This window comes from Phodopus roborovskii, unplaced genomic scaffold (genome assembly GCF_943737965.1).
Source record: "Phodopus roborovskii unplaced genomic scaffold, PHOROB, whole genome shotgun sequence".
NCBI classification, from domain to species: Eukaryota; Metazoa; Chordata; class Mammalia; order Rodentia; family Cricetidae; genus Phodopus; species Phodopus roborovskii.
In genome coordinates, this window is record NW_026126558.1 from 9,034,519 (window position 1) to 9,057,619 (window position 23,101).

The following is a 23,101-nucleotide window of genomic DNA, read 5'->3' on the forward strand; positions in this document are numbered from 1 at the left end:
ACAGAGAAACCCTGTCTTGGGGGGGGGGGGGGATCAGATGAAGGGGAGACCTCAGCAGGCATGGTGATGAACAGCATGATACATCAGACTCTTGGCCCTAAGGTCTGCCCTGGCTACTAGTGAGACTCTGTCCTAAAAACAAACCCAGAGAGAAGGATAGGTAGGGAGACAACTTAGTCTGTAAAGCACTTGCCACCCAAACAGAAGGGCCTGAGTTCAATCCCTGAAAGCTGCACAGAGCTGGTCTTGGTGGAGACAGGCAGACTCTGGGGTTCACAGGTCCCTCAACCAGAGCAGAAACTCCCACCAGAGAGATCTTGTTTCAAAACCAGTGGAAGTGCTTGAGGAACGACATGGGAGACACACGCATGTACACACAAAGCCTCAGGGGTTGGAGATGTACAGCTCAGCAGGTAAAGCCTTTGACCATAGTCTGGATCCCTAGAAGCCACATAAAAGCCAAAAAGGTCTGCGGGTGACCTGTGACCTCCGTTCCCAGAGAAGAGACAGGAAATCCTTTGTGGCAGCTGGCTGGCTAGACTACAAATGTATGACATGTATTCACTCATGCACAAATCCCACACATATACCAAAGAAACAAAAATGTAGACCTGATTGTAAAACGGGAGACTACATTTAAAAGGCCCAGCATGCTGGAGAATGCCTTTATTCCCAACACTTGGGAACTGGGGGAGGGAGGGCCTTCCCAGAAGAGAGGACTTTGGCCAAGGCTGTGTGAGTAGAGGCACTGCCCTATAGAAACTCCAAACAAACTCTCAAGAAAACAAAGGGAAGAGAGTCCTCTTAGAATCAGCTGTAAGGTCCCAGCTCACCCAAGACACACTGGGGTGGGGTTCTACCTTAAGTGGAACAGTATGCAATTCAGAGCAGTACTGTCAGGGCCGGCTGACACAGTGTTGCGAGGCACCTGCTTGACCCCAATGCTCATTCAACAACAGTAACTCTTGCTGGGTTGTGAGGGATCATAGGTGCACCCTAGAGTCCTAAGGGCCACACCACACCCACAGCTCTCTCCAGGGCCCAAGAGAGAATTATTAAGCAGATTAAGCAAAGCCAGGGGAGAACAGCACTAAATCACAGGTATGGTACTGAATACAGGAAGAAAAGGAATGAGTGCTCAAGGGCTGAAAACAAACACACCAGGTAAAGGAGGGGAGGAGGGGCTGTTTTTCCCCTGTTCTGTCACAACAGGAAATGTCTGCATGAGCGCTTGTGACTATGGAGAGGGATGAGGGACAGAACAAGAGGGGAGAGTGGGAAACAGGAGGGAGGGGGCATCAGAAGGAGATGGTGGAGTCCTGAAGTGGGGGTGAGGTGGGGTGGGCAGCGGCTAAGTGCCAGCAGCTTTCCTTCGCCCTGGCAGGACTGGCTGGCTATATGACAGACAGCAAGGCGACTGTGGTCCAGGGCAGACTGTCCACACTGTGGCAGCCTGCTGTGTGCTCTTTAGGAATGCGTGGCACATGGCATGGGGAGGAGCAATGTCACCTGCCTAGGAGGAGTCAGCAGTGACCTCGGGGGCTGACATCACAAGGAAGGCCCCTGCAGGGAGGGGTCCTGATGCTGCAGCTGGAACTCACACCTCCTGCCGGGGCTGGGGAAGGCTGAGTCAGGCCTGCTTGCTGCATGCTGTAGTCACCAGGTTCCCACAGGCAGGAGGGGCCAGAACTCTTGGAGCAGGGACTGCAGTTCAAAGGAACTCGGGCTTCCCAGAACTCATAACCAAAACTTGAGGCTCCAGCCTTGTGAATTCTGAGGGAAACCATTCTTCACTAGCATTTCCCACCAGCAAAAGCCATGTCACTGAGACCCCGTGGTTCCGTGGCTCCCAGGCGGTCCTGGGCTCAGTGTTTGCTGCCACCACTGAAGCTGGCCTGGGTCTGAATCCCTGCTGGGCACACTGCTGTCTTCCCCTTTTCTTGGCCTCCTTCCCTGCCCTGTAAGTGAGAGTAGTAAATTCCCTGGCCTCTGTGCTGCTGCGGAGAGATGTATATGAAGTGCTGGGCCCTTGTTCAACCGTGGCAGCTTACAATCACTGAAAATACAGGCTCCCAGTTGCATCTCTCAACCCTAACAGAAGATTCTATTTGCAGGAAATGGTGATTAACACAGATTAACTGGTCAAGGTGTAGAGAACAAGATACCGTGTAGCTCTCAGCTATAACAGGGACATTTGTATCATAGACCCTCCCTCCCACCCCCCCTCACCCCCAAGCCCCAGGGACCTCTGGGAAAGGGGGCAGAAAGAGCCACAGGTTCTTCCGGACACAGCAGGGCAGCTGTACATATGAACTCACAGCAGTTGTGACAGCGTGCACAAGACAAGCTCAGGTCACTGCATACTACCCTAAGCAAAAGAGCTACTGGCAACTGGTAGCTGCTGGGAGGGGAAAGGCCACTTAAGTCAACCCACACTGCAGTGGATGGCCACACATCCAAGAATACATGGATGGCACAAACTGGACTTGATGGGAGGGGGTGGTGGTGCGGTGGACATGCATTTGGGTGGGAAGCAGTTAAGAGTACTGGCTGTTCTTCCAGAGGACTGGGGTTCAATTCCCAGCAACTACATGGAAACTCACACCTGTCTAGAACTCCAAGATCTGACACCCTAACACACAAACATGCAGGCTTTGGGTGCCCATAAAGATGGCTGCACTCCATCTTGGCACAAGGACAGAGAGTTCAAAGCTGTCCACAGCAAGTCCTAAGACCTAAAGGTCAAAGGTGTGGCTACAGAAGGATGTTTTGGTTATCTTAGTCTAAATAACAACAGACCTGAATCTGAGGTGTGGCTAGTCCTGACTCTCAAGGCTAGGGAACAAGAAGTTGGAGCTAAGGTGTGGCTACTCCTGACCTCAAGGCCAGGGAACAAGATGTTGGAGCTAAGGTGATGTTACTAAACCCTTAAGAAAGGAAGAAAAGTCTGTTCCTTTTGCATGATACTGTGTTCCCCTTTTTGGATAAGGTATATAAGAGTGCTGACTGATCTGCCCTCCTGACCTTTATTCTGTCTCTGTCTTTTCTTTATAGTCTATAGCTAGCCTTTCCCTCATCCACACTCCCCCACTCAAGTACAGACTTAGGGCTGCTCGGCTGGCTCCGAGTACAGCCCCACAAAGACTGCTCCTGACAGCAGGCAAAATGCCGCCAAGGCAAGTGAAATAAAAATAAATTGTATTAAAAAAAATACAGCATGTGAAGGACCCCCATCCAAGACTTTCTTATCTTCTGTCTTCTGCTTTATCTTCTGATGCCCTGGTTCTCTCAGGACCCTGTCACTGAAGAACTCGACCTGCTGGTCCAAGTCACCCTCCCTCCATCACTGTGGGCTGGCTGGGGCTCTGCTTACCACTGCTCAGGATCAAACGGCAGAGGCCACAAAGTCACACATCTGCTTTGTGTCCCCTGCCTCTCTGTGTGCTGTAGCTTGTATGACTGGCCCCAGCACACAGAGAGGCAGGGGACACAAAGAAGACTTGCTGAAGACTTGGTCCCAGCCCGTGATGCTCTTGGAAGGGGGACCGGGACCCTGGTACCATCCTGTCCTCCCTGCTGCTTCCAAGCCATCCAGGGGTGAGCAGGCCTCATCTGGCCCAGATAAACCTTCCCTCCTTATAATGTGTTTATCTCTGGCATTTTGCATAGTAGCAGAAAGTTGGTTAACAATCTGGTATATGATTGGCTATGATAGCTCCCAATCTTCATATTCCCATCAAGGAAGAAGACAGAATTCACTCAGCAAGCAAAGTGCAGGATAAGAACATGGGCACTGGAAAAGCCGATGCATGGGGTGCAACCTGTGGCTGCTGTAAGGAGGGCCACTGGACCCTTTGCATAGTATTGCTATGAAAAAGTAAATAGTGGCCAAGTATAGCAGTCCATAACTGTAAACCTAGCTTTCGGAAACAGGCAATGAATTCCAGGCCAGCCTGGGCTAGAGTGAGACTGTCTCAAAACAAGAAAAACAAACAAACAAACAAACTCTGGAAAAGCAGAGAGAATAAGAGAACACTGCTCAGATCTGGCAAAGGACATATGAAAACCCCCCAATCAGCAACATACTCTGGGAAAAGTTCAATACCATGTCAGAAGGTCTGGAAAAGATGACTCTCACAGTCCCCAGTCCCCATGTCATCAGGAGACCTAACCAGGGAAGGACAGAAGAAAAGGAACCTGGCTAGAGACAGCTCAGCAGTTTAGACACTGGCTGCTCTTGTAGAGGGCCAAGCTTGCATTCCCAGAGCCACATGGCCTCTCACAACCTTCTTTAATTCTAGTTCCAGGGAATCATCTGCCCTCTGCTGGCCTCCTTGGGCATTGCATGCCCACACTCTGCAGGATAATTTTGCATCAACTTGACACAAGCTGAGTCATCTGAGAGAAAGGAGCCTCAATTAAGTAAATGCCTCCATAACATCGGGCTATAGACAAGCCTGTAGGACGTTTTCTTAGTGATTGATAGGGGAGGACCCAGACCATTGTGAGTGGGGCCACCCTTGGGCTGGTAGTCCTGGGTTCTATAAGAAAGCAGGCTGAGCAAACCATGATGAGCAAGCCAGCAAGCAGCACCCTTCCATGGCCTCTGCGTCAGCTCCTGACTCCAGGTCCCTGCCCTGTTTGAGTTCCTCCCTTGGCTTCCCTCAATGATGGATGGTTCCTGGAAGTGTAAGGCAAATAAACCCTTTCCTCTCTATGATGCTTTTTGTCATGGTGTTTATCACCACAACAGAAAACCCTAGAACACACACACAAACTAAATAAAATGAAATCTTTTAAAACATCCATACACACGATACAAAAATAAACAAAGGAGCCACTGACAGCCACTGAGCACAGCACTGTTGATGGTTCACCTTGACTGTCATCATGGCGGGATGCAGGATCACAATGGGAGCACCTATGGCAGGTCTGTGAGAAGTGTCTGGCCTGGGTTAACTCAGGAGGGGCGTGTGTGATCCACCCTGAATGTGAGTAGCACTATGGGCTGGAGTACCAGACTAAATGAAAAGGAGACAATGAGCTGAGCACCAGCAGTCATCCCTCTACATCCTGACTGGGGAAGCCATGTGACAGGCTGCCTCATGTTTCTGCCACCATGCCTTCCTGGCAGTGATGAATGGCATCTTTAAACTGTGTGCCAAAAGGAGCCCTTTCTTCCTTAAACTGCTTCTGTCACTTTGGTCCCAACAACCAGATAAGTAACTAAGTTGGAAACTGGCACCAAGAGGTGGGCTCATTGTTGTGATAGACCTGACCAGGTATCTCCAAGGCCTTGGAGGAGTGAGCAAGAGCTTGCGGCTATGTGCCAGAAAACCCTAGAATGCTACTTAGAAACCCTAGAGCTCAACAGGTCTTTCTGGTGGGAGCTTGAAAAAAACGTAAGGTGACATTCCTCACAGTCCTAGGTCCCTGGGCCTTGCTGCTGCTGTCCTGTGCCTTTCCCCCTACACCCATGAGCTATTCAAAATAGTAGTGGGACATAGTGGCTCAGGTCATCGTCCCAGCTATTTGGGAGGCTGAGGCAGGAGGATCAATTTCAAGGCCACCACAGGCTACAGGGTGAGTGAGTTCAAGGCATTCCTGGGCAACCTAATGAGACTGCATCTAAGGGGAAAAAATAGGAAAAGGTCTGGAGATGTAGCTCAGCAATAGAGCACTTGCCTCACTTACTGAGATCCTGGGTTCAATCTTCAGTGCTGCGGGCAAAAAGGAAGAGGAGAAGAAAGGGGAGGAGAAGGAGGAAGAGTAGAAGAACAGTGTAGTCAGAATTCTCACCTCCTAAATTTCATTGCAACTACAAGCAAGGTACAGAGGGGAACTCAGTCCATGTTTGATGACTGAATAAGCATGCACATTTGAAAATGAGTCACCACCTGATTCTATCATCAGATTTCTGAAAGCTTAAGTGTGTATGCTGGAGCCTGCTAGCCAGCCTACAGGAGTCCCCAAGTCAACTCATACCTCCTTGAACTCACAGGAAAGCCTTCTCCTCAGTCAGTCATAATAATAGCATGATGAAGCCTCATAGCTATGGTTATTTAAAAAAAAAAAAAAAAACCAACTAGGACTCAGGCTGGGACCACGGAAGCTTTAGAAATATGTTTTCAGATTGTTTTCCAAGTGTTTGATGAAATCCCAAGACAGCATTCCCAGGCAAACCTCCCCGTGAAGTTCAAACCCACAAGTATTTAAGGGGGAACTTAATCCTCAGGGTTAGGATCTGTTTGTGCTTAGGTCACTTGAATGGAATGGCACTCGGCACCCAAAAATTCTCAGTGCCCTGTGCTTTACACATGGAATTCGACCCTTATATCTTAGGAACACAAGGCTGCCACGCTAACTTTCAAACCTGAACTTACTACTTCCCTTTCCAGAGGGCACAGACTTGGCCAGCACGCTCCCCAGTTACGTCTCCTGGGTTGGAGGCACAGTGAAAGCTCAGGCCTTGGAGAAGGATGAGCAGGAAGACATACAAGCTCCCCTGGGCATAGAGAAAAAGGAGACAAAGTTTGCAGAGGAAAAAGTGAAAAATGGTTGGTGTTGGCACATGTCAGAAACTTGGAAATCAGAGAAAGCCAAGGTCACCCTTAGCTTTATCCAAGCTTAAAACCAGCCTTGGTTACCTGCAACCCTGTCTCAAAATACAAACAAACAAACAACACCAAAAAAAGAAATGAGGGACAAATGCCCACCACGGATATTTGTTAACAAAGTGAAACACAGACACCCTGGCTTGGCTCATATTGGTACTCTGTTCTTGTAGTTGGATTTTCCTTTGGGCCAACAATCACCTCCCAAATAAAGACACAGACTTATTAATTATGAACGCGCGCGGCATTAGCTTAGGCTTGTCCCACTAGATCTTTTAACTTAATCTGTCTCTATTCAACTTTGTTTTGCTTTGGGGCTTTTTCTTTTCTTTCACTCTGTTTGCCCTGCTTTCTTGCTTCATCTGTGTCCAGTCTGGCTGACTGGTCCCTGCTGTGTCCCTGGCTCTTTTTCTTTCTCCATTCCCCACCACCCCCAGCCTAAATGCCTCTCCTCCTTCCTACTCTCTCTGCCTCCAAGTCCTACCTTGGCCATTCAGCTTTTTGTTAGACCCATCAGATGCCTTAGGTAGGCAAGGTGAAACAGCAACCCATCTTCACATAGCACACTTTCCTCCCCTGCACCCCGACAAGTGTCTCTGGAGGTGCAGGGCATGAAGCTGAAAGGAAAAGTGGGTCTCAGGTATGTCACCTACTGGTCCTCCTGGTAAAGCTTACATGGCACACAGAGAGGGGCTAGGTAGTCAAGCCAGAGGGGAGGCCCTGCAGGAATCATCACCCACATGCCAAGTGCACCTCTGATCACAGAAACCTCCCCACAAACACACCTGAGGTCTCAGCTCTTCTTGCAGAAGTGGCGGGAGCTCACTAGAGGCAAATCAGGGAGCAGTAGAGGACGTACTAAGGTTGGCAAGGGACAGTGACTTTGACTCTACCTTTGCTGTGTATGATGCCTGCTCCTCTACTGTACAGGCTTAGCTGCTCAGCCTGGCACCGAAGTCCTAGGTGACTGTCACTGAGTGGCAGCTAGAAAGGGACAACACAATTCTGTGCCACCAAACTGGCAAACTTGAGACCTCTTTGTGTGCAGCAGCTGGAGGACTGACGGTGTGTGGTTTGCCTTACCCTGAACACAGACAGTTTCCCGTCACAGATGTAAGCTAGAAGAGGTAAGCAAGCAGTGCCAACTCCTGCTGAGGCTGCAAGCCCCAAGTGCTGTGGGTCTACACCTGAGCATGCCTGAAAAAATGCTGTGTGTACCATAAGAACTCAAGAACATCAATCAGCCGAGCAGCTCTCACTGGTAGCAAGTTTATCACACTGGAAACACAGAAGTGTGAAGACATTAAAAAGGAACACTGTAAGGAATGATGGCTGTGCAGACTGAGGGTGCTGCTGAAGCTCAAATCCAAACCCCTCTGTGGCTAAACTGGGGAAAAGGCCTGGGGATATCTGGCAATGTTTGGAAACATTTTTCATGGTTACCCTGAGAGTTGTAAGGGATGCTGTGGTAGTTCCAGGCCATAGATGCTAACATATACAGGAAAGCTCTTAAAGATTAGACTGAGAGCCAGAGGTCAGGCAGCCAGGTCTGGACTTGGTCAAGGCATCAGGATCCTGCAGCCTGTTAAGTATGGCTGGAACTCTGAGGCAAACTAGTGCATTTTCTATATGAAATGGAGATTCAGACTCTGGTATTCCAAGGCAAATGAGAAGATGAACATGCAGAGTCAGGGTTGCTGTTTTGATCTTCTTCATTGTATTTTCCAAACCACTGCCTTGCAGCCAGCATTTACACACCATCACCCTGGTGACAAACCTTCCAGAGTAAACCTTCCCATACAACAGATGCCAGCCCCTGGCCTTAGCCAATGGCTTCTCAACAACTGCTTAATGCTCAAAGACCACACAGGTCATCTGCTTGGTGGGCAGTAGGCCAGTCCCTAAAAGCCCTGACTATGCCTTATGCTTGTTTTCAGCTACTGTGTAGCTCAAGGCAAAACTGGTGATGTGAGGCCCTGGAAAGACCATGGAGAGCAAGTTCAGCTTTCTGCCCTAGTAGGTACAAGTACCTATCCACTGATTTTGTGATTTCCAATAGGGCCAGTTTCCTCCTTGGCTGGCATTATAGATCATTGGCATTAGAATCAGATATGGTAGTAAGTCCCTGGAGGCTGGGGCTGAGGATCATGAGTTCAAGGCCAACCTACAACTCAAAACAAAGGTCTGAGGTGGGTCTAGTTGCAGAAGAGAGGTCAGAAGAGGAGTAGTTTGCAATATATCCTCCAAGGTCTGGGGCTACACTTACCAGCAATGCCAAAGATAAAAAGATAGCACTACCAAATGTAGGCCTCCAACAGGCTTGGGCTACTCTTGACACCAGGACACCAACTGACAACCAAACTATAAACTCCAGAAGTGGTGAATGGTATGGTCCATAGAGGTCAGAAGGGGAGAGCTAGTGAGGTGGACTTCACTGACCAATGATGACCACTGATGGCCTAGCGGCCTTGGCTATGGATACCTGCAGCATCAATATTGGGCCAGAAAGAAGGTACTCATCACAACCTTGCTTCCCACTCCACTTCTTGGCACTTTCCTACCTTCCTTCTCACTAACTTTGCTACCTACTTTTCTTATCCCCCACACCCCACCCCTGGCTCCCTCCTTCTGCCCACCTCCTTGGCCTCCATGAAGAACAGAAGCATATTCCTGTGTGTTCAGAAATGTGAGGTCTTCTGCAACACAAACAGAAGCATTCTCTCTGCTGCTGAGTCTCATCTTAGACACAGACTGCCTGGGTTATTTCTATACCCCAGAAACCTCTAGAAAGTTCATGATATAGCTATATAGAAAAGGTAATTAGAAAAAAAAAATACAAACAACCGTGCAGCTAGCTCATGTCCAGGTATCCAAAGGCTGGAAGGGTAAAGGTTCAATACCTCCCTAAGGGGCTACTGCACAGCAGTAACCACCCTGGGCTGCCAAGCACATGGTCCCTCACACTTTCTTAGTAGCAGCTGAGAATGTACCACAATGGTCGGGCTCAAGCCTAGCATGTGGGTACCACCCTAAGCATGCACAAATGCACCAATGGCTGAGGTCTATCTCCCTGGCCTTTGAAGTGCAGCCAAACTATACAGGCTTCAGGGAAGCATCCATAACTGGCAGGATAATACCAACAAAGGAGGGGAGGTTAGAGATCATACCAAGGAAAAGTGTCACAACTTTAAAATCCAGACAGACTTTTTAAAACAAAACAAAAAACCCAATTGCCAGGCTCAGCAAGCCCAGGTACACTTAACATGCACAAGGGCCTGCTGACCAGCTTTCTGTGCAAACTTGCTGCACATTAGCAGGGCCCATGGGAACAGCACACTCACCATCCACATGCCACTTGAGACCTTGAGGCAGCTGCTGAGTGTCCCTTCCTTGGGCACCAATGTACCTTGGGTGCTGAGATGGGCCTCCAGCCTCACCTAGTGTTTGTGTGGTGGTGAACTGGCTCTTCCTGGGAAGTGACACTACCATCACAGGACCCTGTCCTACAGGACTGCGCAGTCTCTAGAGCATGAAGGCTTGAGTGTCAAGGACCTATTATGCTCACAGGGATACCACAGGAGGGGTTGTGTTTATATGGGGGTTGGGGGGGGGAGTGAGGTGATGTTTCTGACTGTTTGGATGAAACCAAGCAGTACACCCATCCTTGTCAGCCATGTTATATATACTGTTGCAGCTCTGTGAATTAGAGCCCATGCCTTCATTTCTCTCCTACACCCAGCAGCTTCAGAACACAACACAATTTGAGGCATGGCATTGTCGGTGACAGAGGCTCTCAAAACAGGCTAAGGTCTAAAAGGGTGTGAGTGCATGCTCTCAACCCTGCAGGAATGGCTGGCACAGGCTCACAGGCAGGCTAGGGCCAAGTCTCAAGCAAACGCTACTTTCAATAACCTTAGGGCAGGACTGGCCTAAGCTCACAAGCCTCAGGCCTATTTAAAGGAACAAACACCATGGAGGTTTTTTATCCAAAGCAGCAGTGGAGCCCTGGAGTGTGGAGGGAGGCAGAAGAGCAGGAAGGTGCCTGGGAAGGACATGACACGTAGCTTTAAACCAACTTTGTGATCTTTATTGACGGGTGACAACTTTATACTCCTAGGAATCACTACACTGTGTACAGTTAGGGACACAGCATCAAAAGGGCGCAGACAGGAGTTTACACAGCAGACATTGGGAAATGTCAATCATCATTTTGCCCACTTCATGTGTACACAGAGCATGAATGCGATTTGAAATCTTTTCATGGTAATAAAGTTACAATCACCCACCTCCATAGCCTGAGGTCTGCACCCCAAATGTCTGACTGCAGTGTTTAAGTCAGCAGTTCTCATCTCACAATTGTTAAAATGTGTTTCCTTCTAGGAACCAGCGACATGTTTTGTGTATTTATCTCCTTTTAAAGTAAGAACTTTCTCATCTCTGATAACTGGCTCATTTTTATCGTTTATCAAAAACTAAAGGGTAAGGGAGGAAAGTGTGATGAATTAAAAAAATTATTTTTTAAGGAAAGATAAAATTCATTTTCACAAATTTACAAGAGCTGCTGGTGCGGGACTCATTCCACTATGCAATCAGACTGGGACACAGTGCAAGCCACCTCCTCTAGTAAGGAGCCAGCAGTTCTTCAGAAGCGCCGTGTCTTGTGTTATTTCCTCAACCAAGCGACGGTCTCTGAAGTTTGAGTCAGCATGAGCTGAGCTGTGCAGACCCCCCCCCCCCAAGACATCTTTCATTCAAGCCCACTGTCACAGAGGGAGAGTTTCTCTCTAAAAGAGCCACTAGAGTGGTGGGAAGTTAGTGAGTTGGGAATTGTAGGAAGCAGCGTCAGGGGTGCACACACACAGGCACATGGACATGGCTACAGCAGGTCCACACGACGGTAATACAGGAGGTAGGCTGTGCGGTCAGCAGTTGGCTTCACCACCTGGTACTGGTTAATAACCTTGACTGTTTGGTCATCGATTCGCAGCCAGCCATTAAGCCCTATCTGGAAGACATCCGTAGTATAGTGGCCGCCCGTGGCGCTGTTACCATGATGGTAGACCACTGGAAGACAATACAAGGCAGGCAACCCGTGAGAAGAGTCCCTCACTCCTACTGCCACAGATCCCCACCTAATCCCTCCAAATGTGGATGTATCCACTAGAGCCCACAGGCTGCTGACTCAGGGGACACTCATACACCCTGAGAACCCTCCCTCACGGCACACCCCAAGCTCTCCCAGGGTCTAGTCTGTGTGTACTCCAGAACAATTTTGTCTAGTTACCATATAGGCTTTCTGCTTGTGTGTGAGCCAGCAGTGTGGGCAAGCATACTCACCTGCGAACAGCCTGTAAGTTCTGTGGCATTTAAAATTCTTATTTTTGACTCCAGGAGAAAGAAGTTCTGAAAAACAAAACATTAGCACTTCAACAAAATCTTTCCACAGCAGAAACACTGATTGGTGACACTCTGCCTAACAACACCCACCCCCACGTCGAGGTCAGAGCAGGGATGGACAGGTCCCAGCCAAGAGTGGTGTCAGGACTTAACCTGAAGGTGCCATGACAGCCATGGGGCAGGGGGTAACTGCACCCAGGAATCCAGGTATGAAGTCCCGGAGACAGAGGACTCAACTTGAGGACTTCTGTCTAAGATTAGGGGGAGGACACCACTGCTCCCAGACCCATGTATTCATTCTGTGGACCACCTGGGCTTGCAACATTTCCAGTCAGGCTCTGGCACGAAGATGTTTGTCACAACTATAAAGTTTTCAGGGGCAGTTTCTGTGCTGGCATGGAAAGGACGTGCAGTGTGGAAAGTTGCCCGCCAGAGTCCTAGAACCCTTACAGTAGATGGAGAGAACTGACTCCTACAAGGTGCTTCGGACTTCCACATGAATGCCAGGGTAAGTATTTGCTATGCAAGGCGAGCGACCTGAGTTCTACTGCAGGATCTCAAATGGTGAGGGTCTGGCTTCCTGAGCCTGTCCTCTGACCTATATATGTGCACTCTGGCATGCATGTCCACCCACACATACAGTAACCTTTTAAAAAAACAAAAGGTTTCAAGCCTGACATTGGTGGTGTACGCCTTTTTAATCTCAGAACAGAGGCAGTTGGAACTCTTGAGTTAAAAAAAAGGCCAGCCTGGTCTACAGAGCTAGATCCAGGACAGGCTCCAAAGCAATACAGAGAAACCCTGTCTTTAAAAATCAAACTAACAAAAACAAAAGGTTCCCTTCCTTTTTTCTGCGGCCCTTTAAAACATGCTGTCAGAGCTAGACAGAGATGGCTCAGCGGTTAGAGCGCTTCAAACCTGGTGTGGGGATGAGAGTGGGGAGGCAAGGGACATACTTTCCAGCACCCACTTGGTTGCTCACAACCATCTGTAACTCCACTTCTGGATGAACTGACAAGCTCTTCTGATCTGTGGGGGTATGCGGTGTGAATACATACAGATAAAACACTTAAATAAAAATAAATTCTATAACATCAAGTGTCAGAGGTTTAGGAAAAAGAGATGGCCAGCACGTCGCTGCACAGGAACCTTGACACTGTCGAGGGGCAGAGGGTACACACTGCCAGCACCAGGTGTTCCCCACAGCCACTCTTTTCTGATCTAGTTAAAATGTTTTGTTTACGTTTTGTCTGTCTCTTTCTAAGCCAGGTGTGGGAAATTCCAGCGGTTGGGAACTGAGACAGGCAGATCTTTGTAAGAATTCATAGCCAGCCTAGTACATAGTGAGCTCTAAGACAGCCAGCACTATATAGTGAGACCCTTCAAAAAGAAAAACAGGGACTGGAGAGATGGCTCAGAGGTTAAGAGCATGGGCTGCTCTTCCTGAGTTCAATTCCCAGCAACCACATGGTGGCTCACAACCATCTGTAATGAGATCTGATGCCCTCTCTTCTGGCTTGAGGGCATACATGCAGTCAGAACACCTAAATAAATCTTTTTTACAGAAAGATAGGAAATGGAGAGAAAGCTCAGTGGGTAAGACTACTGACTGTTCTTGCAGAAACGTGGCATGGCAGCTGATGGCCATCTGTGACTCCAACCCCAGGAGATCCAATACCCTCTTCTGGCCTCTACCTGCACCAGGCATGCACATGGTATACAATAATACATGTAAGCAAAATACAAGTCAAATTAAAAGAAAACCACCCTAATGAGAATTTTTGTATAAAAATCCACAAATGTAAATAAACTAGAAGCAAAAATAATTCTGCCTTAATGTCACTAGAGTGAGTAGCGACAGACTCCTGGGCCTGCAGGGGGCACTGCAGCAAGCACAGGGCTGAGCATTACCTCTGCTGATCTCCAAGTCCACAGGATAGTCAATGTTCTTGACCAGCTTCTGACACCCGCCCGTCTTCTCATAGACAAAGCGCTTCAGGTGCAACACGAGGACAGGAGGGAGCTTCTCCAGAGTCACTCTGCGGCTGACTTCAACCTGTGACACAGTGTGCCAGGGCTCACAGGCCTGCCTGGCTGCAGCAGCACCCTCTGTGGGGTTGCACAGCTGCGTCCCAGCCCTAGCCATACCCACACCCCTACAGATACATCTGCAAAGGAGGCTGGAAACCCATCTGTGGGCTCCAAGTGAAGTCCAATAACAAACCGAAGACAGGCTGGAACTGGCAAGCACTAGCCTCTTTCTCATTCACAAATATATCTACTGTCTTTCTTCAGACAAGCACAAAGAAGTCCTAAAGAAGTCCCTGTTACTAACTGGCTGGTTCTGTCATCATGCCCTTTTAGTGCTTTCATAGGTCTCTCCTGAATGCTTTATTAAGACTTAATGCATTGTGTGTTCCCAGGTGAGCATGGCATGCCCTGCTGTCCAAAAAAAAAATGTACCCAGAAGGATGCAGCACTGTTCTGCCCACCCGGTACTTTCCTAGCCTCTGCCTGGTGTTGGGCTTTTATTTTGTTTTCCTCCATTAAATCCATCAGCTGGTGATTCCTATCCTTGAAGTTTCACTAGTTACTTGAAGACAGACAGAATGTGATTAATAATAATCTGAAAGACAGCAAGGCCAGCAGCCCACCAGGGGTGATCTGGCAGGACCTGGGGGAAAGGAGCTGGGCCTCCCAGATGTCTACCCCCCTCCCCCCCCCGCAGGTGAGAAACCTAGTGAACACCTCACACCCACCTGTGAGCTTAAAAAAAAAAAAAAAAGGTGTAGAAAGCTGAGAGGGGTGCAAAAATAAATTTCAGATTCATTTCATGCTTTTCACCTTTTAACTTCCAACCCATTGGCCAGGTGGTGGTGGGGCACACCTTTAATCCCAGCATCAGGAGGCAGGGGCAGGCAGATCTCTGAGTTTAAGGCCAGTCCTGGGCAGGGAGAGTAAATAGGAGGAGGACTTAAGCTGGGGAGGTGGGAAGAAAAAAAGCCAGGGGCCACCTAGCCAGATGTAGAAGAAGTGGGAACACATGCCAGACAGAATGAAAGGAAGGCAAGTCCCATGGCAAAAGGTCGATAAATAGAAACAGGTTATGTTAAAAGAGCTAGTGGGACAGGCCTAAGCTAAGGCCAAGCATTCATAATTAATAAGTCTATGTGTCTTTATGTATTTGGGAGCTGGCTGGCACCCCAGAGAAAATTCCAACTACAGTGAGGAACCCCCAACCCCAAATACTAAACCAACAACCACAACACACAAAGAAAGGCTCCATAACTGCTGCCTCGGTCTGCAAGAGATGAGGTGCAATTTCTATTTATACAACAGAAATGAGCTAAAAGTTATCATAGTCCACATTGTCACCTAAGGTATAATAAGGTTATTTGTTTTGCTTTTGAGACTGGGTTTCACTGCATAGCCTTGGCTATCCTGCAACTCAGTCGGTAGACCAGGCTGGCCTCAAACTCAGAGACCTGCCAGCCTCTGCCTACCTAACACTGGGAAATGAGAAAGTAATAAAAAGCCAGAGGGGTCTTTTCTGGTTGACCTAGGGAAGGCTGGGAAACCGCCCAACAGAAGAACATAGGCAGAAGACCAAGCAGCCTGGGGCGGTAATACATCTTAGCAGAGCCACAGCCTCTATAGGCTGAACAAAGCGGGCACTCACTCACTCACTCACTCACAGCCAGACACAACATGTCTCTGCTGCCATAACCTGCACAAAGGTCCTCAACCAGGCACTTCTCACTCAGGCTAGCGAGGTTCTTGTTTCTAACATTTTTAAACAAAGCCATCCACCAGAAACAAGTCAGACAATATGGTGGCGCCCTTAGATCTTTCTTCTCCAGATCCCCAGGTTGTGGCAGGCGGCCTGAGAGGCAGCTGAAGCTGAGGGGTTTTCTTCACTCCTCTCAGTGCACAAGTCATACAAGGACATTTCTGCAGGACCACACGAAGAAGACAGGTTTGCACTGGGACCACTTAACCATGTAACCACTACAGTCTACCAGGTGCTTACAGCTTTCCAATCCCAAGAGTTCTTCAGAAATGTACCATCCTAACTAGCCAAACAGCCTTGGGACTTCAATGCCTCAGACTATAAAATACATGACAGAGGGAAGATCGGCTCCAGTGCAGACCAAAAGAACAAGTACATCAAGAGCTAGATAACAGTCTTTCCTGCCCAAGGTACAACCCCAACTCATCACTGTAGGGGATAGAAAGACTTGAGACCTGATCCTTGTCTAATCACATCAAAGAACAGCATGCATCTGGACATTTTATCTGACTGTCAGTGTCCTTCCTGGCCTATGATAAGATGAATAGCTGTACCCAGAACCCACTTTATGCCCCAATTCAGCCTCTGTTGGAGGCCAGCTGACTTTCAGGATATCAAGATGATAATGACATGCAGGCCACAAAAATAAAAGCAAATGACAGTGGGGTCATGATTCCCCCAATGCCATCCTCAAATTCTCAGATTTCTCAATGAAGTTACTAACTGGTGTTGAGAAATGGGTTCCACTCAGCTTCCTACAACCCAAATTCTGTTCTGTTCATGCATCTAGAAGGCCTACACACAGATACCCTGCCAGCAGTGAACACACCTCCTGTTTGGTTTTGGTGGTGTAACCTTGGACAGATTCTCTTGCCACCAAGCTTTCCAATGCATCCTGGACTGTGCGTATCTTGTCAGACTGAATATCCAACTGCAGTGTGAAAAACGGCTGCAAAGTGGCGGATTCTTTGGAACTCTGCTGGTAAACCACAGACCTAAGAAATGGAATTGAAAACAAAGATGTAAGAGATCACACTTTGTCCCTTTCTCTTTAGATTAAGAGACAACAGAGAAGGAATGATTAAACATTCAAAGTAAGTATATTCAGGCAGGCATTGGTGACACACGCCTTTAGCCCCAGCATTTGGAAGGCAGAGGCAAGAGGATCTCTGTGAGTTGGAGACCAGCCTGGTCTATAAAAGCTAGTTCCAGGACAGCCTCCAAAGCCACAGAGAAACCCTGTCTCGAAGGGGGATGGGGGGAAAAAGTAAGTATATTCAATATCACTCTCAGAACACCAGAGACAGCGGAAAAGTAAAAATCACACTGAATTTTAAAAATAACTCTGATCATTACTACCTTCGGTTATTAGCAACTGATAAGTACATGTTCCCCGCTCCACTCGGATGTTCTATTTCCAAATTCTTATCTTGCACACATGAGCACAGTGTGGCACCAGTTACAAATGTGACCACCCAAAGGGTTTTTAAAAGCGCCACCACCTGTTTTAATGAAATAGAGGAAATTCCCAGGGAAACAGGACTTTTAATGCTGCTTTTGTTCCATAAAAACATGAGGAGGGAGGGGAGCAAGCTGAGAACAATAAAAATCCTGTTAACAATCCAGGAAGAAAGGAGACCAGCCTTCTGAGTAGGACGCCAACTAAACATGTTATCTTAGGGTTTTGTTTTGTTTTTAAACGTTCTTCAGAGTAATAACTGTAAGCTCATCTCATCTCTCATTTATTTAACCTCATCCAGGAACATTCATTCTAAGATTCAAAGGATCTTGTTTGTGCAGCCTGGTGTCCTAGTTTATGAGCAGAGTAAAATTGGTGGGCGGACACCTGGACTTCATGGGCCAAACACCATGAGAACTAGCACAAAGTGTTTCTGTCCATGCCGAATGCCCCAACCTTCCTCCTGTGTGTGAAGGCAATGATGACTGGTGCTCCTTGTGTTCCCAAAAGGAAGTTGAAAATTTTTAATGAAAGTAAAGCGGGTAGTGGTGTACACACCTTTAATCCCAGGACTTGGGAGGCACAGGCAGGAGAATATGAGTTGGAGGCCAGCGTGGTCTACAGAGTTCCAGGACAGCCAGAACTACAAAGAGAAACCCTGCCTTGGAAAAAACCAAAATTAAGTGCAAAAAAGAAAGACCCACTTGACTCCAGAGTCCTGCATTTATCAGAAAAGGACCCCAATAAACAAATGTTTTCTCTAGGGAAACCAAAAGTCCCCCAAGAATGAACAGAAGGGTCTCTCAGTCAGTTCCCAAGTCATCAGAAATCCTCACCAGCCAAGGGCACTGTTAAGGCTGAAGCAGGAGGACTGCCATGAATTTTAGGCCAACATGGGCACCTACAGAGGATAATGAACAAAACAGAAGAGTTCGTTGTCTAGGTCTAGGATGTGGCAAGAAATGGAGAGACCTTGCTGGTATACAAGATGCCCTGCGTTTTATCTTCTGCGCCTCATAAGCCAGGTTAGACTGCACAACCCTGTAATCCCAGCACTTGAGAGGTGAATAGCAAGAATTGTAAAGTCAAGTCATCCTTGGCCATGGCTACACCTATCTATATTGTGAGTTTACGACCAGGGAGCAATAAATAAGACCCTGACTAAAGTAATAATTAGTAACAATAATTCCTTATTTTTAAAGAAAAGGTGATCTTCAACATAAGACTTCCTCCTCCCACCCACTGAGGCCAGGGACCCCACAGAAGCTGAGGAGAGCGGCCTAACAGTAGTCTCTTTCAGGGGAACCTGATTTTCCTCACTGCCACTACTCTCAGGCACATCTGGGATCTGGCTGGCTGGCTGTGGCCCAGCAGCTCATATTGCCCCTAGTGCAAAAGATGTGCTACTGCCTGTCCTCTCACTGTCCCCTCATCACCCTGAGGCATCTTCACAGTCCTAACTCCAGGCTGTCCCAGTATTTTTTTGCTGTTGCTCATCAATCGAGCCTTTTGCTACCACTGCCACCATGGCTCATCTCGGGGTGGGGACATGTCTGCCGAGACAAGTCACAGTGACAATGGCCATGCCATGGCACTCCACAAAGACTCCAGAACCCTAGAGGAAAAGGGGACCTATGCAATGTTACAGGGCAGCTCAACTGGCTCCTTAGTCCTCCCCAATGGAAACACAGAAGCAGAAACAAGCTTCTGAGGCAGGGAGTGCAGACTTCCTGCTTAAAGCTGCTCAATCTGTTGCTGAGCATACAAGAGCTGGCTCTGGATGCCTGAGGAGGAGAAGAGAGTATCTTTCAAATACAGCACCCAGGAGATGTCACACGCTGACTGAAGGACTGGTACAGATTCGGGTTGTATATGTCTTTCTGTGTGAAAAGCCTCACTTGATTCACTTCACTTTCTAGCTTCTGAGATTCTGGTATCTGCATGTGTCTAGTCCATTAATAGTTCTTTCCTGGATGAACTACCTGTGCCCATCCAAAAGCAAATGGATAAAACTACCACGGTGGCTACACTCACTCAAAGAGTAATGGGAAAGGAGATGGGACATTTGCTAGAACATGGATGGTTTTAGAAATGAACTGAGCTGATCACAAAAGGAAAACCGTATGTGCTCACACTGCTATAGATATAAAAAAGGGAGTTCAAAGTGCCCATTACCAGCAGGAAGTAGTTTGGAAAGAACGACGTCCAAATTCCCAAATATTGTCTATAAATGGACTTGGTTATATAAAATAAGTTATAAAAAAAAAAAAAAAAAAAAGAAAGAAAGAAAAAGAAAAAAGAGGCCAAACAATCACAAAAACCCAACCCATCACCATGGCAAAGTGGTGGAAGAAAACTGGAAGAGAAGTCAGAGGACAAAATGCATCAATCAGACCTATAGGGTATACAGGTCTAGGAGCAAATAAGTATAGGTCCAACCGTTTGTCTTGTTGTCTAAAACAGGGAGTGAACCAGGAAGGCAGATGTGCTGACCAGTTCTCTGTGGCAGCCATTGAACCAACATCATGCTATAGACTTTAATCACAACTGAACCAGACTGTAAACAGTGAGGGATGGAAGAGCCCACATGAACACTGGGGCACAGGGGCACGGGTAGCAGAGCATTAGGAAGAGCAACTGACAAAGCAGATGGCAGGACGCTTCCAAACACCTCACAACCCCCTTATGGCAACATGGAAAAAATCACCTGATGTGTCCACCAAAAATGCCCGTGATAGGTGTTTGGACAAAATCAGCCTGCCGGGTGACAGACGTCTTATTCCTGGGACCCACTTGCTCCCACTCGTCTTCACTCCCTTCGCCTGTGCCTTCCTGCTCTTTGTCTTCAATCAAGTGGCTTCTGGGTCCATTGGAAACAGTAAGTTCTGAAAAGGAAAGGATCTGCTTAGGCTACGATTTTCAAGAACAAAAAAAAAAAAAAAAAACCAAGTAAACAGATTCTGCAAGAACAGTGGTTCTCAACCATCCTTATGCTGCCACCCTTTAATATAGTTCCTCATGTTGTGGGACCCTCCAACCATAAAACAATTTTCATTGCTACTTCATAACAGCTACTGTTATGGATTATAATGTAAAGATCTGTTTTCTGATGGTCTTAAGCCATCGCTGTGAAAAGGGTGTAAAGATCTGTCAGAGGCTCATCAGGTGAAATCACATGCCCTAGGATTGACATCATGAGATTGATTCCTGGTACCACTTCAAGACAACCAACTCCTATAAATTACCCGACCTCCACTTTGCCATGGAATCCAACTGTGAATATACAACTGCACGTGCACAAACCCACAACCACCACTCCGTATACACACAATATGATTTTTAAAACTGGCAGTTGTGGGGTACTCAGGAGATAAGAAAACAAATTTCTATGAATTTGATTGAGGACAGACTGGTCCTCAATTAGAACAAAACAAGGAACCAGAGGCATTCTTTGAACAACTGAAAAAATTACAGAAGGTTTGGCTATGTAGTGCAGAGTGTGTGGCTGTGGCTTTGCATCATTAAGGAGAAAGGCATACACGTAGAGTGTGAGCCCACACCTACAGATCCTCTACCTACTTGTTCTGCTTCTCTGTATTTCAGATATCATGTGAGGAACTGTAAGCTTGACTGGTGACACTGTTTGGAAGGATTTGGAACCTTTTGGCAGTAGAGCCTTACTAGAAGTACATCATGGGGGCTAGGCTGTGAGAGTCTATAGCCTTGTTCTGTGTGTGTGCCATTATGCTGTGATGAACTCTATCTCTATATAACTGGAAGCCAAAGTAAACCCTTTTAGTCCCACTGCTCTGGATCCATGTTTTAACCTAGCAAAAGAACATTAACTAAGGCCTCAATCTTGTTGGAGTAAAAGTTAAAACATGGAACAGGATAAATTCCGATTATCCAAACCTAACTTTCTCATCTCTATACTTAAGGTAGTAAGAAATAAGCACTGTTGACAGACATGTGAGTTCTGGGTGTGTGTGTTTGTAGACAGACATGCAACCTTCCTTTATAAGGAACAACTAACTCTTAGGTAGTCTCACACACACAGGAACCTACTTTCGTGAGTTGGGGAGAGGAGCTTCTTCAGGCTCAGCATTTCCTCATGAAGTCCATTCAGAATGAAGCCTAGGTACTCCTCAGCATCTTCCTGTCGGCCCTGAGGTCAGAGAAGGTCGTGTTAATTCTCACTGACTGCAGTGAATTGTACAGGACTCACAGCACCTGGATGGAGCTACTTTTGATGAGACCTTCCAGACTGGTGCATGCAAATCCCAAGAGATGCTGTGAGGTCTTCTCTTCTGTGATTCTGTTTGGTTTTTGTAACTAAATTTCTAGACATATTACTTTATAATGTTAATTAAGAAAAAACTGCCAGGCTTGGTGGTGAATCCCAGCATTCAGGAGGCAGAAGAAAGTAGATCTCTAGAGTTGAGGTCAGCCTGGTCTACAGAGTAAAGTTCCAGGTCAGCCAGGGCTACACAGAGAAACCCTGTCTTGAAAAACAACAATTCCCCAGTCCAAGAAAAAGACACTCACTAAGGTACACTTCACAATACAAGCCCTAAGTCACACTCACGAGCAGTGACTAGCACTGAGAGGACAGATCAGAGACACTCCAGTCACCAGCCACACACCTCCACCATGCACCTAGGATTTCTACACTCTCCAAATGGATGCATGGACATGGCAGCAGTGTTGTGTTACACTATGCATACATGCAGCAAAAGGTATATATAACCCATCATGTATAGGAGGGCATGTATTCAAGGCCAGCCTATGCAACTCAGAGACTGCCACTAGAATAGAAGAGTGGAGATCAGTGGCTATTGCTTGGACTCATTTCCCAGCATAGCCAGAGCGCACGCGCGCACACCAGATTACATAGAGGTTGTGGGGTTGCACTGAGCTGGCCCTTGGCTGGTATCTGAGAACCTGGACTTCAGAAAGTTCCATCACTGCAAGAATAGATAAGGGACAGTGTCTAACTAAGCAGTTTTGTACCCAAGGTGCTTATTTCCTGGTAGGCATTTGGAATTTTCTAAGCCTGATAGTTCTTGGGGAGCTTCTTCAGAGTCTAACAACCACATGGGCCACCATTCAATACATGATGGCTGGGTACTGACTGGGGTGGCACAAATGGGAGCATCTGAGGTTTTTCTGTGTGCTGCAATACTATGTCCATACTAGCTGCCCCAGCTTCTGCTAGGAAATCAAGCTTGAGGTTGGTCTTACAGTAATAGCTCCATTTGATTTCAATGTACCTAACTCCATAAGCATTGCTTTGGAATACAGATTAGAGAGGCTCAGCTTTAGGAAGCCAACCCTGAGCCTCCTTCTGCCTCTGCTCCCTGGCACCTGGGCCTCCTCTAGGGGGCTACAGCATCTGCATGTTGTCATTCTCACACTTCCCTTTCTGTTGCCTAGACTGTTTCTAATCCCCACCCTTGGTAGGGAATCGCTAACACCTGAATCCCAAGTAAAAGTCCAAGTCCACAAAAAAAGCTGTGTAGCTGGGATCTCCTGTACAGCTGAAAACTCACTCTATTTAAAGCAATGTAGCTTCCATAAAACTTCATTAAATTTTTTTTTCTGTCTGAGTAAGTTTCCTTTAACAGCATTTAAACTGTTCATACCAGTGTATACATTACAGACTTGGAACTGAAAAGACCAGCTGACTGCTTAGACAAATGCCTCAGCCACTCTCAACAGCTCTCAGGGCTTTATGGCTCCTTTCCTCACTTTCAATATGCACAATATGCACAATATGGAAAAGGCAAGTTGATGAAATAGCTGCTATAGTCTGAGCATGAATAAGATAGAGGCTGGGCACTC

The 23,101-nt window shown here is 47.3% G+C and overlaps 1 protein-coding gene across 2 annotated transcripts in view; it reads right to left on the reverse strand.

Annotated features, from left to right (window-relative positions):
- Positions 1 to 11,350: 11,350 nt before the first annotated feature.
- Usp10 (ubiquitin specific peptidase 10) overlaps positions 11,351 to 23,101 on the reverse strand; it is a 45,829-nt gene continuing 34,078 nt past the window's right edge. For both annotated transcript variants that reach the window (XM_051201583.1, XM_051201582.1), the window contains exons 9-14: positions 21,326 to 21,425; positions 19,968 to 20,145; positions 16,631 to 16,796; positions 13,923 to 14,067; positions 11,952 to 12,017; positions 11,351 to 11,678 (exon numbers count right to left, since the gene is read on the reverse strand). In XM_051201583.1, the coding sequence (XP_051057540.1) occupies positions 11,491 to 11,678; positions 11,952 to 12,017; positions 13,923 to 14,067; positions 16,631 to 16,796; positions 19,968 to 20,145; positions 21,326 to 21,425 (843 nt within the window). In that variant the 3' untranslated portion in view covers positions 11,351 to 11,490. The remainder of the gene's footprint in view (positions 11,679 to 11,951; positions 12,018 to 13,922; positions 14,068 to 16,630; positions 16,797 to 19,967; positions 20,146 to 21,325; positions 21,426 to 23,101) is intronic.